A 17,584-nucleotide genomic window follows, 5' to 3' on the forward strand; every position below is an offset into this window, starting at 1 on the left:
ACTAAGTATTTATATACTTATATACATACTAAGTATGTTATCAAAGCAAAGTTCTATTACAGCAAATATTGTACAAACTTAGAAAAGAGTCATTGCCCTAATAGGTTTACAATATCAGAGGGGAGAGACATACAGATAGATTTAAAACAAAATGAATCAAAAAATTATTGCCTGGCAATGTAGATAAAGAGTTTAAGACATTTGTAGCCCAAGCCCCATTGTTATCAAGATTTGTTATTAGTATAACAACAAAAGCAAGTTGTAAGGAATTCTAAAAAAAGTAATTTCCTCCTCCCCCTCCACCCCCGATATTATGGAAGCCCCATGATGGGAAGCCTTATGGAAGGTAGACTGATGGCTGCTCAAAAAGAACATTTATGACAACAGTAGGAACTCTGATGCGTGCTCTACCCAAAACCAAATTTCTAAAACACATTCACTGTCCATGAAATTTTAACATCTCTGGTTTGACTTCTGTGACACGTGCTCACATTTCAGAAATTCCAGTGCCAGATATTTTATTCATTTGTTTTCTTGCAGTATTTATAAAAAACAAACAGACGGTGTTAGCCCTTGAAATCCATCCATTATTATTTTAGCTTTGTCAAAGTACTTATAATACCAGGCAGCAAGTTAAGTTTCTCCATGTGCTCTGTCAAAGTGCCTTTATTCAGCTATAAAGTAACCCATTTCAGGGCAAAGGGGTCACTATTTGGTGTTTCTGAAGAGATAGCTAATCATGTTTGTTGTTGCTTGCTCTGATGAGGAGGGCTTCCTACTAAAATATGTAGTCGTCTGTATGTTTCTGCAGGTGCATGGAGTCCCTGCAGCTGCTAGAGGTTTTCATGTTTATCCACTATCTTCACATTTCCCATTTATCAATTAATAGATACCACAGTTGTAATATTGGATTATTTTTTTAATTAAAATGGTGTTTGAAATCTGAGACCAATACTACAGTCTTTAAAGTGCAATATTTTTTAATTCAAAATAAGTTTTCTTAAGGAAAAGTAAATCTCTCTTTTTAGAAACAGATACAGAACTAGAGCCCAGGGAAACAGTCTGCACTTTTCAGCAGAGATATATGTGCTTTTCTGAATGATTTCCTTCATTTAGCTTTTCTTATGTCCAAGATTAAAACCATCATTTTCTTCAACAACATCTTTCCCAAGTGAGAAAATTGTTTTAAGAACAAAACTTATTCATATTTTGTTTCCCAAAACTGATTATTAACATTGCTGTGAACCTTGTAAGTTGTCTGTAGCTAATTGTATTTTCCCAAGTTTAAAAAAAAAAAAAAAACATGAAACTCTCATTTTATGCTCTTATAGTGAAATGTCAAGCTTATTTAAGGAGTCACTATAAACAAAAGTGGTTGATTTAGTATAGTATTTGTTACGCTTCATTTTTCTACTATAATTATACTATTCATGTATTTTTATGTGGAGATTGGTTATGTGTTAAGAACTACAAATTTGACAGGTCTCCACTGCTGTGGCTGAATGTTTAAATGGTGTACACATCCTTAGCTCTTCCGCATCTTCTATGCAGCCTGTAGTCAGGTTGTTTCTAATAGCACCAAGTAGAGAATTTTTACTGCTGCTATTTTATCAGGGACAGAAAGGCCAGTGACCACTGTCTGCAGCCAAGAAAAATATGCTGACGTTATCGAGTATATGCCTCACCACAACATCCCAAGACTTAACAGGACTACAGGAAAAATTTGGGGTCAACCATCATTATTCCAGAATATTTCTGAAGTATGGGCCATTCTTCTTGTTGGAGAGGGCGCTTCTGTTTTCAAAACCATAGTTATGTCTTGAATATATTTTTATGGAAAATGTTTAGGTACTTGTTCTTAGGTTGCATCCCTCATAGCAGTTAAATTTCTCAAAAGTATTATCAAACAAACATGAATCATTCAAAAACTACGCTATGTATCACAGGGCAGTTCACTAATATTTTTATAATGCTGAACTGTAAGAATGTGTTATAGATAACCTCACTCTTGAACATGTATCATTCTTACAGTGACCTCTAGTATCTTTATTCAGGGAAGTAGAAGAAAAATATACAGGACAGTATATTTAGCAGCCAGTTCTGCTAATTGTCTTGTCCTAAACTCTGCTTGTTTTTCATGTTGAAGTTTTGGACTGCAAGGTCCTACTGCAAGTTGTTGTTTTCTACCTTAGTTTTCTAGTAATATCTTATAATGTTCTTATAATATGATTTCAACTTCTCACATTTTTGTTTTGATTTTTGTGATATGTTTTTGTCATTTATTCTCTGATACATAGAATCACAGAATGGTTTAGGTTGGAAGGGACGTTAAAGATCATCTAATTCCTGCCATGGGCAAGGACACTTTACATTAGACCAGGTTGCTCAAAGCCCCATCCAACCTCTCCTTGAACACTTCCATGGATGGGGCATCCACAACTTCTCTGGGCAACCTATTCCAGAGCCTCACCACCATCATAGTGAAGAATTTCTTCCTTATATCTAATCTGAATATATCCTCTTTTAGTTTAAAACCACTACCCCTTGTCCTATCACTACACTTTCTGACAAAGAGTCCCGCCCCAGCTTTCCTTAGGCCCCCTTTAGGTACTGGAAGGCAGCTATGAGGTCTCCCTGGAGCCTTCTCTTCTCCAGACTGAATAACTCCAACTCTCTCAGCCTCTCTTCACAGGAGAGCTGCTCCAGCCCTTTGATCATCTTTGTGACCTCTTCTGGGCCCGCTCTAATAGGTCCTTCTTATACTGGGGACCCCAGAACTGAATGCAGTACTGCAGATGGGGATCTCACAAGAGCAGACTAGAGGGGGACAATCGCCTCCCTTGACCACACTCTTTTTGATGAAGCCCAAGATACGGTTGGCTTTCTGGGCTGCAAGTGCATGTTGCTGACTCGAGTTTTTCGTTCACCAGCACCCCCAGGTCATTCTCCTCAGGGCTGCTCTCAATCCATTCTCCACCCAACCTCTATCTGTGCTTGGGATTATCCCAACCCAGATGCAGGACCTTGCACTTTGCCTTATTGAACTTCATGAGGTTTGCATGGACCCACTTCTCAAGCCTTTCCAAGACCCTCTGCATCCCTTCCTTCCAGCATCTTGACCACACCACACAGTTTGATGTTGTCAGCAAACTTGCTGAGGGTGAACTCAATCCCATTGTCCACGTCACCAACAAAGATGTTAACCAGCACTGGTCCCAGTACCAACCCCTGAAGAACACTACTTGTCACTGGTTTCCACTTGGATATTGAGCCGTTGACCACAGCTCTTTGAGAGTGACCATCCAACCAGTTCCTTACCCACTGAGTGGTCCATCCATCAAATCCATGTCTCTCCAATTTAGAGACAAGAATGTCGTGCAGAACAGTATCAAAGGCTTTGCACAAGTCCAGGTAGTTGATGTCAGTTGCTCTTCACTTATCCATCAATGCTGTAATCCCATTGTAGAAGGCCATGAAATTTTTTAGGCCATCAAATTTGTCAGACAATAATAATATAATCCACATAGTAATATAACTCACATAATTTGTTTATTAAAAAATCTGTGTTCCTCAAGTGGTCATTGGATTGTTGTTTTTGTTATTATTACTACTACTATTACTACTGTGTTTAGTCACCCAGTCTATTTCTTTGACTCTTTTTTCAGGCCTCACCTTGACTCGTCAACAGAGTTGAGGTATTCTGTGGGCTCACTGGTTGATAGCCAGTCTGACTATCGGTCAACTAAAGTGATAAGGCGACCTAGGAGGGGACGGATGGGAGTACGCAGAGACGAACCAAAGGTTAATCCCCAATTTCTTTTCATATATTTCCGAATAAGAGCATGTTTTTCAGGCTAATAAGCTTTTGGTTTGTGTATTTCCAGAATAAACAAATGAATACTTACATATATACACCAAGTTTTTTGGTGTTTTTTTTTTTGTTTTGTTAATATGTATATATACTCGGTTATGAGTATTGTACTAAAATGAAGGCAGAAAACATTGAAATTCAGACATCAGAGTTCAAACATGCTTGATTATCTGTCTTTTCTCAATATCTTCATAAATTTTCCTAAGAATTAACTTTACACAGCATTAAAAATTGTGTGAAAATACTTTACATCCCCTGCAATGCCAAATGCCCTCTTGCTGTAATACTGCAAGTATTAATGGAGAATTAATCATTGAATAAGTATTCTTAAATGTTAGTTGCTTTCCTTTCCCATTTTATAGTTCAGCTTTGCAGTTGTTTTCCATGGAATAAGCCATATATATTCTAATTCCTGGTTAGGTAAAATCACTTGGAGATCATGAGTGGAATAGGACACAGCAGATTGGCGTTTTGAGCAGCCATCCATTTGAAAGTGACACTGAAATGTCTGATATTGATGATGATGATAGAGAAACACTTTTCAGCTCCATGGACCTCCTGTCACCAAGTGGCCATTCTGATGCCCAGACTCTGGCCATGATGCTTCAGGAACAGCTAGATGCAATCAATAAAGAAATCAGGTATGTAACCTTGAACCAGCTGTGGTGGTGTTCTTGTTTACAGCTTTAAGGTCTCTTCAGTGCATGAGTTCAGATACCATTCATAATGACTAGGGGACCACTTGTACATTTAAAGGATTGATAATGTGTCTGCTTTTCATATGAGAGTATTTACTGAGTGAAGATAACATCGTTTTCTTCAATTCCCAACCGCAGAAAAAGATAAATGTTTACTTTCAAAAAATGTTTCATATAAAGAACTGCTTGGCAATTGAAAAGAAATACAATAATAACACTTGGCACATTTGACAAATCTCCCTCCATAGTCCTCTTTTCATGGTTTTTTTTTTTCCCCTATTCTGCATAATTCTACCTGCTCACTAATGACCTCCTATCTGAAATACTTCAGTGCTGTTCATGGTTTCTTCTGCTGATTATTCCTCTGTTACATCTAACAGAAGCCATGTTTCCAAGACATGGTTTTGATTTTCTATGGAACCACAGAATGTGATTTATTTTTTTCATGCTCCAAGGTTGACTTCTAATGCTTGGAAATAGGCAGTGAAATGAATGTGTCTTGCTAAATTCTGTGCAAAGGTAATGGAGTGATAGAGAATCCAATAACATATTTTAATAAAGAAGTTTTTATAAACAAAACCATGTTTTAAGCTGAAAACATTCTTACATGTTTTTCATGTAAGATAACTTTTAAAAAGTTGGTATGTCAAAAGCATCCTCTCATTTCTGTAGGAGATGATGATGTTACTAAATGTATTAGTCATTTTCTGGTAATTTTATAGACAGAAAAAGTATGTTTAGAAGTATAATCAAAATCAGATTACCTTCTGCCAGATCTCAAACTTTCTTTGAGCAAGGTATCTTTAAAGACAGAACTCTATTGAAATTTATGGAATTCGAATAACTTTTGCATTCCAGGGGAGACCTTTTGTTATAGATCTACAGCTTTCAGTTTTCACTACTCCCAGAATTTCTTCATTCAGATGGGATTTTATCCCATTCTTTATTACACCTATCAAGAAAGAAATGTAGAGAGAAATTTTGTTGTTCGGAGACTGTTTCATTAAAACAGTGTATTTAGAGCGCATGTAGAAGAGAACTTTATCCATTGTTTCTATTATTACAAAGTCAGCACTGTGACCAATTCAGGAAGCTGTAGATTCAACAAATATATAAATTTTAAACATATTAACATTTTAAAAATTTAACAAGTAATTAGCAACCTTGTCTAGTGTGTGGTGTCCCTGCCTATGGCAGGGGGGTTGGAACTAGATATCTTTGAGGTCCCTTCCAGCCCAAACCATTCTGTGATTCTAATTATATAATACTATAAAATATTGTGAAAAAGAATTGCACATAAAGGTAACATAGATATTATTTGTGCCATCTTGAGTCAGATCGTTGTTTTATTAAACAGAGGATCTTGACTTAGATGGTAGGTACAGTTTTATGTCATGAAAGGAAGAAAAAGGGAGAAGTCTTATATAGCCTTTTTTGCTGGAGGTCGTGTGAGAGAAGTTTATTTCCCCTACTGATAAGCTTATACTGGTATATAGGCTTTTATTACCGTCACTAAAAAAGCAAGCCTGGTTCACAGATTCAGTATCTCCAGGCTTCGTATTTTGTCATTTTACTTAGATCTCTCATCCTTTTCCCTCCTATTTGCAAAAATAGATTCCTTCTAATGTGGGTTTATGAGCAAAGAACATCTAAGCAAAACTAAAGAATCCAGTAGAAAAATCCTGTTGAAGCTTTGTACGTCTAAGAAACTAGTATTTGTCGCCAACAAGAGCTATTATAACAAAAATCACTTAAAAACTTAATACTTGAGAAACTTTCGTTTTTTCATCAGTTTGTAGGGATGAAACATAAATTGTTTTGCATGTTCTCTTGTTTTTGTTTGTTTGTTTTTTAATGTGGATTATCCTAGTAATTCCCTTCTCAAAGGCCCAATTTCATTTGACTTTAAATTTGTGTGTATGCTTTAGCAACAGAAAATCAGATGAAACCAACTTAAGAGTGGAATTAGTTTTCTATGGTAAATCAGATTGTTAACTCCTCCTCTCCTGCACTTTCTCGTTTGCAAAGAAACTAATCTTTCTTACATGTCATACATCAAGTCTAGTTGTTGGGCAGATTCTTCCGATTGTTTTTGAGGATAGAGGAATTAAAAAAAAGGATTTTGTAATTCTGGTGATTAAAAACATGTTTTTCAATATTATTTTGGGGTTGATCTATGAAACTAATGTTTGATTTTTTTTTTTTCTTTTGGATCTCATTTGAAAGGAAGTATTTTTTAGGTTTAATTTTGGGGTATGCAGAAATGAAGGAAGAAATTATAATGAGAAATTAAAAACAGTCAGTAGTGGGCATATATAACATCTGTTGTACGTATATATTGTATGCCAATGTGAGTCTCTGTGCATATGTGAGACAATGAGAAGTACCAAGGAAGAAAAATTTGCTTTCAGAATTGGAGAATGCTTTTAGAGTACTAATTCTGGCCTAAGTTGAACTGTGTTCTTTTATTTCATAAGGTTAATCCAAGAAGAAAAAGAGTCAACAGAACTGCGTGCTGAAGAGATAGAGAACAGAGTGGCCAGCGTGAGTCTGGAAGGCTTAAACCTAGCCAGAGTCCACCAAGGTACATCCATTACTGGCTCAGTGACGGCATCATCACTTGCAAGCTCATCTCCTCCCAGTGGACACTCAACTCCTAAACTCACACCTCGCAGTCCAGCCAGGGAGATGGATAGAATGGGGGTAATGACACTGGTAAGAACCTCTGTGATGCCCATTTTAGGTGTGATATTTCTAGCATCATATTTTCACTGTATGGATGGCTCATCTCTCTAATTCTATATTCACCTCTCTGTCATACAAACAGATAGTAAATTTCTTAGAATATAGACATCTGTGATTTTTTTTTTTGCTATTGTGTTTTCTGAGCATTACGTGATTCACCAGGGACATCTTGATCTGAGGATCAAGGGAATTCAGCACAAAGGCAATGGAAATAATAAGAAACAGAACTGATCATTAGAAATACTGTAATTAATATATATGTGGAAAATGCTTTCTAATGAAAAGCTCTGAAGTGAAGTAGCTATCACACAGTGGGGCTATTGGCAAGTTTAAACCTCCAGGAAGTGTGTAGCAGACATTAAAACCTCATTATACTTGCACCAGTTTGTATGTATTCTTCATGACAGTATATCAAGCACATGAAATAGGTGCTTCTTTTTTTCCAATAATTCATTTAACTGCTATGTTTCAACATTACCGATAGTTTGCAATACCTAGACACCAAATTATCCTGCAAAGAAATTCTAACATTACTGTACCTTTACGCACATATTCTGAGATATGTCTATTTTGATTTGAAAGGGGATTTGCAAAAAATGATAATAATAATGATTTTGGTTCTAGACGAAAAGGAATTGCACATAGTCATGTAAGTCAATGTAGCATGTGTCAGCATATTCTGATGTTCAACTCTAATATTGATAAGAAAGCATACACAGAGTGTGGTGTTCAGTGTGGGCTACAAACTGAAATTTAGAGCCTGAGTGAATTCATCTACTTAAGCATTAAGAAAGAATAAAATCAAAGCAGCCCATTCTGATGATGTCTGATATACAGTGAGGAGAATAGGATATGTGTAACCCCATTTATTTCTTGCTGTTTCTCTGGTAATCTGAGCATCATCAGTGTCCTACAGTCCACTCCTGGGAAGCAGCAGCAATGGTTCCATGTGGAGACAAGTGTCCACTCATGGGGCCTCTCAGCAGAGGGGAAATGAGCTTTGATCTCAATCAGAAAGCAGAAATTAACTCTCCTAGCTGAAAAGGTTCCCTAGCTAAGAACAGCTGAGAGTGAAGCCCAGCTATTCATCCTCCATGTGGCTCCTACTCAGGTGGGAGTAGAATTTCTTGTCTGTCTTCTTCTAGTTGCATATTCCTTCCCTGCCCTCTTTCTGGAAACTGACAGCTACTTGTACTCACCTGAACCCATTTGCTGCCTTCTTGGGAACTAAAGACAGCACCTTCTTATTGTGAGAGGAGGTCATGGCTAGCAGGTGTGACAGACTGAGGCACTGTTTCTTTTTTCTCCCCCTGGTTCCCACTGCTGAAGAGCAGAAATTAAGATGGTGGTGGTGAAAACCATGGTTGAGAAGGTGGATGTACAGGCTGCCATGGTGCTACCCACTTAACCAAAGCAGCACCTTCCTCAATATGCAGTTTGACTCCATCCACCATTTAAGCTAAATAATTTGGCTACAGATTAATGGCAATGGTTAAATTGACCTCCCAGCTGGCACCCGTGCTGCCTAGTTGCCTTGATTTAGACAGTCAGTGTGTTCATCAGATTCAAATACAAAATGGCAGTATAGATTCTACATTTCATGTTACTACAGCCTCACTGGCATCCAGCTGTAGCTGGACTAAAACTCGGATATGTCGGTATGAATTGCAGCCAGACTCTTGGCATATCATAAACCATAAAAGTAACGCCATACAAAGCACATACATTGATCATTTCAGGACACTGCCCCTGCACTGTTTTAGCAAGAGTTGAATCTTGAATATCTCATTACCTTCCTGGCTGGGGACAGACACAGCACACTATCAGACATCCTCCAAGTGGGAATACTTGAGTTGGGGAAGAGTTAAGTAATAGTCTGGTCTCTAGAGCCCAAGTTACCAAATGGTCCCATAGGGACCCATAGGGATACTGCTGGAGAAGCAGTATCACAGGATTTTCCACATCTCAGGTCTATGCAACCAAACATTCTGCAATTTCTTCAGCTCTGTTTGTATGAATGAGACATCCACCAAAAAATAAAAATGAAAAGGGGTTGAACAAAGCACATTCTATCAGACTTCTACCGCCAAATAATGCTGCAGTACAGAAGACAGATGAATTTGTATTCATTGACTAAAGGTGCCAAGCTCATTAAGACAGGGTAACTGGAAAGAAATACCACTTTTCTGATGTGGTATTTGATGATATTTTGTGTGTATCCTCGGTGAATCATTGATTAATTTGTAATATTATAAAAAACTGCAAATATGTTATATATATATATGTATGTATGTATGTTTTGGGGGATGGGGTTAGTGTAAGGTTTTATATGAAAAATCCAAAATTAAAAACTGCTATCATAAATTTGGAGTATCCTATTCTTTGCTAAATTTATGAAAAGAAATGGGATTGTAACTTTGGAAAAAATAACTGCTTTCACAGATGGTGTATTTGTAAAGGGTTATCTTATGTTATGACACCACATTTATAATCAGTATATAGTATGGGTAGTCTTAAATTAATGAAATATCTATTTCATGATTCTGAATGTCAGAAGAAAAAGTGTGTTGCATTGTTATGCTCAAATAAGATTTATTAATCATTCTTTTTTGTTGTTGCTGCTTTTGTTACCAATTTAAGCCAAGCGATCTAAGGAAACATCGGAGAAAGGTATGATACTGGCTTTTTAAAAGCTTGGGAGAGTGCTTTTGCCATATTCCTCTGCCATTTAAATAAGCGGGTCCTTCCCATGTGCTGCACCCCTTTCACTACTTTTCATTCAATACCTGAACATAGTCATTTTAAGACTACCTCAAAAGGCTTGCAGGGGTCACTGCTACTCCAAGGATCAAAGCCCACTAGTGATACTTTGCAGGAGCCTCTACAGCACACACTTAAAGGAGATACAGTTAAAAGCAAAGTGTGGGCACAAAAGAATTACCTTCAAATGTATTTTGGCCATTTTTACTGCTGGCGGAACCAAAGTCAGATTGCTTGAAATCTTGTGGAGCAATATAAAGGTATTTGCAAAATTGGAGCTGAATATGGTAATTATCTTTACATGAGAGGAGACAGTATTCAAATTAAATTAGTATTTGTTGTGACAAAACTCCTTTTTTCATGCTTATTTTCAAGTGCTTTGACCATTCACTTAACAAACTGCAGAGGGAGTAGTCTTGTTTATGTATTTACCTTCTCCCTTACTTCCCTGAGAATTTTGTTTACATGAATAATCCTGCTTAATGAAAGAGGCCTGCTCATGCATAAGGTTATTTTCATGTTTAGACCTTTACTGGATCAACCCATTTGGGATAAAAGAAATTAATTTTGTCTCCAAATGTACTCTCTGTCCTTTCAAATATGTATTTCAAGCTGCCATGTTTAGGCAATTTTATTATTTCCCAGTGGTCTTTTTAAACAATAAGAATCCTTACAATTTGCTCAAAAAAAACTGCCCTTGAATCCAAACATGCTTCAGTTCAGTTGACAAATTTGTGAAATGTATGTTGAAAAAATCATGAAAAGCCATTTGGCTCTCAATGTAGTATCTATCCCCCAGATTGCAGTAGTTGAAGAAGATGGGCGTGAAGATAAAGCCACAATCAAATGTGAAACTTCTCCTCCTCCAACACCCAGAGCTATTAGAATGACACATACCCTTCCTTCTTCGTACCACAATGATGCCAGAAGGTAAGATGTCCATACCATGAATCAGTACTTCACTTTTACCACATATTACTCTCTTCAGATCATGTTGTTTACTCTAAAATGCCCTTATTTCTTCATGTTTCTTCTTGGTAGTTGTTTTCTGTACCATGAAAGAAACCTTTACCTTTGTCTCTTATGTGATCTTGATAATATTTGTCAGTGCTAAAACACATACTGTATATTTCTGTTTTAAGGTGTAGTTTTGATCACTACTAGAAGTAGTGATCCTGCAAATCCTAGAAAGACAAATATCAGGAATATCCTGTAATTGTCATCAATGGTTCTTAACAAATTAAAAATATTTATTTCCAGTCTCATATTGCTCTGCATATTGCTAGATCACTTAAGGAGCAAGATGTGATTAATTGTTTCATTTGTGGGAAGATTATTACGAAATTATAACCAATTCATTTGTTTGCAGAGCTGCTCAGAAGAAAATAAAATTAAATAATAATAATAATAACTTGTTATCTGTTCTATTTCTTTATTATCATTCATAGTAGTTTGTCTGCTTCATTGGAGCCGGAAAGCATTGGTCTTGGCAGTGTCAATAGCAGTCAGGACTCCCTGCACAAAGCTCCCAAGAAGAAAGGAATCAAGTCCTCAATAGGACGCTTGTTTGGTAAAAAAGAGAAGGCTCGACTTGGACAGCTGAGTAAGAAATTTGTGGTACCAAGTCAAGGTCACCACTTCACAGTCATTTTTCCATTTCTATTTTTTTTGCTTCTTTTCAGTTTTCCGATTTGCTTTTTGTTCTCTTTACTCTGGCAGAACCTTCCCATTAGACTCCATTGTTATCATTAATTATACGTCAGGAGTTTGCTATGACTATAACACAAATGAAAGCAGACTTCTGACACAAATTACTAGCTCAAATTACAAACTACTACCCTCTTCACTGAGCCTGCTGCTTCACTACTTTCTTGAATTAGGTTAAAAATGCTAACTGAGTATTCTCAAATAATCAAAATAAAGAGGAGATAAGAGAGAATTAAGTATACACTCCACTCTAAGGGGTATAAGAATGTGATATGGAAGATCCTTGCAGGTGTAGTTGCCTTTCTCACTGCAGTGTGTCAATAGATGTCTCCTAGTGCCTTTCACCGCTGTCCTCACTGTACTTTTGCAATTAGCTATGCTGCCTATGGCAACACTTTGTTTTCCTCCTATTTCTTTTGCCCTTTTCCCTAGCCAAGATCTTTGTCTAATTCATGCCTGGCAAAATTTTTCTTCTGTGATGCTCCATGAGGTATGTCCACGGCAAATGCAAAAAACAATTATGCCTCAACTTTATTTAACAAGTATTTAACCTCATTTAGGTAGCAAAAGTAATGGAAAGTTAAGTCACAGTTAAGGCACAGGCTCATAGTTTATGTACCCAGATTGGTACATCTTTAGCTGCAGTCTCTATTGCTAGGCTATCTGATTTAGCTAGATTAAGATTAGCATACAGGTGCATGCCACACAGGCATAAATTTAGTAAAATAAAATAGAAATAATACCTCTTTCCTAGTCACAAAGATTTCAGAGTACAGCTTTGTGAGGCACTAAATTTTTACTGGCATGGTGACAACATAACACCTACAAAAAATTTTAAAGGTTTGCAGTAAGTGTAAATGCTTAAGTGATACATAGGCTTGAAATAATAAATTTAAATATAAAAATAATAATACCACCTAAATTCATATTGACATATGATATTAATGAATGCTAATCACAACTTAAACAACTAACAAACCCATTACTAAAATCCTACAACATAAAATTATGCAATATTAGGATCAAAATATCAGAGTAAAATCAAAGGACTGAGCATTCTCCATTTACACCCCAACCTTTTTCCTATTTATATTTTCTTTAAAAAATAATAATAATTTTTAATCTTGATTTAAATTCCTTTTTTTCCTCACTACAGTAAGAATAAAACTGATTTATTCAATCATCTTCATAGTTTAATGTATTTCAGGATCCCATTAAATGGATCTCTCAAATAAACCTGCATGTCGCCATCTGCACTAATGGAGAATTTTATAACTTTAGTCTGTGGTATTAATTCAAATTTACATTCCATAAAACCAATTTTATTAATACTGATGGATTATGTATAATAATCTGTGATTTCACAGTAACTCAGGAACACAGAGGACAAAGATGTAATAAATATGCTGGTCTTCCCTGCAATTCCTTGCGATATGAACAAAAATAAAATAACACCTTTAAAGATTGCCTCAGGAGCAATATAATCTGGCAATAGATTAATTTCTTATAATAGCCAACATGATTAATAAGCCATATGCATAATTGGATAAAGCCTGTTTGTAATTCCCAACACCAGTTCGTGAAATTACACTATTAGCTATTAGTGAAGATTTGCAATTAAATGAATTTTTTGTGACAACCATCCTTTAGCTCAATCGCAAAGATTTCAGTACAATGCAGATTTTAATTAAGCAAATTAGATTTACAAGCATATACAAAAAAAATACAGTAACTAAAAAGTAAGAACAAAATATTTTAAGAAATTAAGAGACATTGTTGAGCAGCTGAATTACAGAATAGTTTTCCTCATCTTAATTTTTAAGATAAGACAAAAAATATTGTGTGGCAGTATCCATTCAGTAACTGTTTAAAGACAATAAACAAAAATTAAAATAGTGGTGGTAGTTGAATCAATTCCATGATAGGTTCAATATCTGTGCAGCTCTATTAATAGCTGCACAGATTAATAGCTCTATTAATAGCTCTATTCATAGTAAAATAATATGTCACAGAAACCTAAATAGTAAGGCATATCATCATTGCACTGCAGTTAGTATATTTATATGTTTTTCATTACCTAATTCTTTAATTCAAAATCAATAAATGAATATGATTTGACTCTTTTCTTAAATTAAACTTATTCTGATTTGATATAGATACAGACTTCTTATATTTTTGAGTATGAAAAATACCTTTTATTCAATAGAACACCAAGTAGTACAGAGGCAAGAAACCTGATTTTGAGCCTCAGAAACATTAATTTGTTTTCTTATGTGCATATTTGCACATGCACACAATTACGCTTAAAGGAACAATTTAAAAGTTCATGGCAATGCATGGGATATTAAGGATCCCAATGACATTATTACACACTGCATGTACAAATAATACTTCTGTAGCTGGTTCCATAATGTCTCTAAAATCATGTGTAATATATACTCTCATCTAAGAAGCAATATTGGAACCTCCAAAGTTTCATTAACTTCAGAAGAGCCAGGCTGTCACCCAAAAGATTTCCTTGATCCACATTACCTTCAAAATTTAGTTTTCCACTGCTAAACTTGCCATTTTTTTCATAATTATTTTCATAATTTGCTATTTTTATCATTGTATCATTGTTCAAAGGCAAGTATAGGCCTTAGGATATCTTTCTTAGAATCAGGATTCCAGTTTTCTACATTCTTCAAGATTTCTGTTAATAACTGGGGAAGGGGAAAGGAATGTACAGGGGGAAGGAATGTCTCTTATTTAATTTTCTGAATTTGTTTGTGTTGTGGTTTAACCCGGTTGGCAGCTAAACACCACACAGCCGTTCGCTCACCCTCCCCCCTCCCTCTCTGGGATGGGGGAAAGAAATGGGAAAGTGAAGCCGGTGAGTTGAGATAAAGACAGTTTATTAAGACAGGAAAAATAATAATTATAATATCACTACTAACAATAATGTGTACGAAACAAGTGATGAACAATGCAATTGCTCACCACCCGCTGACCGATGCCCAGCCTATCCCCGAGCAGCCGGCCCCCCACCCCGGCCAGCCACCCCTATATATTGTTTAGCATGACGTCAGATGGTATGGAATACCCCTTTGGCCAGTTTGGGTCAGCTGTCCTGGGTCTGTCCCCTCCCAGCTCCTGCTGCACCCCTAGCCTGCCCGCTGGCAGGACAGAGCGAGAAGCCGAAAAGTCCTTGGCTTGGTGTAAGCACTGCTCTGCAACAATTAAAACATCAGCATGTTATCAGCGCTCTTCTCATCCTAATCCAAAACATAGCACCCTACCAGCTATTAGGAGGAAAATTAACTCTGTCCTAACTGAAACCAGGACAGTTTGATTTTAAATTTATCCACTCCTCTCTCTTGAGGAATACCACAATACACATTTGCATATTCTCCTCATCTTACAATTAAAATATTCTAGTCCCTAAAACAATCTATCACAAGGATTTTTAGTCTCTCCTGGTCTAGTTCATCTGTATGGTGTATCATCGAGATCAGTTTGTTCAGAACCATGGTCATCTGCATGCCTGAGATACAAACAGGCACAATGACCATATCCAATACAATGTGCCCTTGATCATTCAAAGGCCCAGATGTGTTTGTTGTGTGGTAAAGTCTAGTATGCTGAGAATACTTTCCAGTCTGTGAGAGTGATCATTTAATGTCACAGTCATCCTCAGAGTGGCTCATTGAGCTTGATCAGTATGTGAACAGAGAGCTCTATCAAGTCATTGACCATTCTCCTGCATTAGCTATTTTGCCAAAGGAAGGTAGGAGCTGTAGCACTATAATTCTCTGAAGAAAATACTTGAGCATTAGAACTTTACAGGCTTTGTTCCTTAAGTGAAGTGGTAATAGCAGCACTGATGCTGATAGGACATCAGCCTTGAACAAAGAGTATTTGCGGCATCACTGCCTTGTTATTTTTGCTAGCTCTGTCAAAAGCCCGGATTAACTTTCTAAAACAGAAAGTAAGCAAATCTGTCTATTGTTGAGTAATATTACCCCATATCCTTTAGTCCTTATGAGAAGATGATCTAATGGGGTTGTCAAGGATGAATGGCATTCTAGATGGATAGCTATTGAATGTTACGTATCTTGCCTTTCATTAAGATGCTACAGCCATAGAGGAAGAACTAGATTTATAACTCAAACAGTAAACTGAGACCAGATGGGGACCTTCAATCAATCAATCAATAGAAAGCCTGTGTTAGCAATTTGATTGATAGTTATGAGCTATTGCAGTTCACTTTAGGAGTTTTTTTTGTTTTTTGTTTTTTGTTTTCCTTCTGTCATGCAGAAGAGACATGAGTTACATTTATATCATTTCACTGTGATAAGGTTGAAAAAGAAAACTGTTGGAATCAAAACCAGAAATCTGGTTACAGTCACTGAGGTGTTTCTGAAGTGCCGGTTGTCTGTTTAATCTTGTTGATGTAGAGGTGCTGCTCTTTATTTTGATTCCAAGTGATAAGATGAGGGGAAATGGCCTCAAGTTGTGCCAGGGGAGGTTTAGGTTGAACATTAGGAGAAATTTCTTCACTGAAAGGGTTGTGCAGCATTGGAACAGGCTGCCCAGGGCAATGGTTGAGTCACCATCCCTGGATCTTCAAGAAATGTTTAGATGTAGAACTTAGTAGCATGGTTTAGTGCTGGACTTTAGTACTAGCTTAAAGGTTTGGACTAGATGATCTTAGAGGTCTTTTCCAAACCTGAATGATTCTATGATTGTAATCCCCCATTGCACTGCCATCATACCATCTACACCTAACATCTGGTGAGCTGCTCTCTCAGGAAGGTGTGATATATTACAGCAGTTTATGTATAACAGGTGTTATATATGTACAGCAGTTTGTAAAAATTATAAGTTTACTCCAGAGTCAGCAAGAAACATTTGATGAGATATTTTGTAAGACTTTGAAAAGCAGATGAGAATAAGCAAAGTATACAGTTATGTTTTTTGTGTTTGTGATTGGAGGCATCATTCTCATCATGAGATGTGGAAAATTAGTGCCCTCTTTATTGAAGAAAAATTCTGTCTAGCCAGTGGTAGAGGTAGAACTACACCTGCTTTGAAAGTGCTGCTTGAAAATGGGTTTTTATAATTTAACGTCATAAAATGATACTGCAGTTGGTTTTGTTCCCACTTGGTTGAATTGCATGTAAATGTGATTTGCAAAAGCCTGTGATGATATTTTGCTAGATACCATTTACACTTCATTTTATGGTTAAAATCGCTGAATCAGAATAGAAATCTTTTATTTTATATTGTGCTGTCCTAATTATCCCGGTGTCCACTCCACAATTGTTTACTATCCATTAGTTGAAAAATAAGAATTTGCCACTGACAAATGGAGAAAAGCATCAGCATTTCCTGTAATGTTGTCTTTCTATGCCACTTATACACCTCATGAACAGGAGTACAGCAGAAAGCAGCTTTCAAAGAAGTGCTGCAGCCACTGTGTCTGTGCAGATACATGTGCAGGTGTGAGGGCTGCTTAGAGCCAGAGTTGGGAGACTGTGCTGGCAACTTCATGAGCAGCTCACTTCTACCTTGAATCCAAGCAGCAATTAAAAAAAAAAAAAAAAAAAAAGTCAGAGTACCTTTCAGCTTCTGCACCAGAAAAGTCACATTAACAGACACAATTTTGATCAGTATGGATTAACAATACCAATTTTGTCCACAGTTTATAATATGATTATAGTTTGCTCCAGGTGTCCTTGCTTATTGCAGGCTTTCCTTGTGACTTGAATCAAGTTCTTCAAGTTCCCCTGACACAACAGCAATTAGGTGTCTAGGGGCCTTC

At 36.6% G+C, this 17,584-nt stretch overlaps 1 protein-coding gene across 16 annotated transcripts in view; it reads left to right on the forward strand.

Moving 5' to 3' along the window:
• Positions 1-17,584, forward strand: part of PPFIA2 (PTPRF interacting protein alpha 2) — a 348,861-nt gene that overhangs the window by 294,531 nt on the left and 36,746 nt on the right. For 14 of the 16 annotated variants that reach the window (XR_010830989.1, XM_066995740.1, XM_066995699.1 and 11 more), the window contains 6 exons: positions 3,666-3,801; positions 4,292-4,512; positions 7,047-7,284; positions 9,955-9,984; positions 10,874-11,004; positions 11,523-11,677. Coding sequence is in view for 15 of the 16 variants with exons in the window: in XM_066995740.1 (XP_066851841.1) it covers positions 3,666-3,801; positions 4,292-4,512; positions 7,047-7,284; positions 9,955-9,984; positions 10,874-11,004; positions 11,523-11,677 (911 nt within the window). In the remaining variant the exon portion in view is untranslated. The remainder of the gene's footprint in view (positions 1-3,665; positions 3,802-4,291; positions 4,513-7,046; positions 7,285-9,954; positions 9,985-10,873; positions 11,005-11,522; positions 11,678-17,584) is intronic. The other 2 variants (XM_048061245.2, XM_066995725.1) reach the window with 1 other exon arrangement.

The sequence above is a fragment of the Anser cygnoides genome, chromosome 1 (genome assembly GCF_040182565.1).
Source record: "Anser cygnoides isolate HZ-2024a breed goose chromosome 1, Taihu_goose_T2T_genome, whole genome shotgun sequence".
NCBI lineage: Eukaryota > Metazoa > Chordata > Aves > Anseriformes > Anatidae > Anser > Anser cygnoides.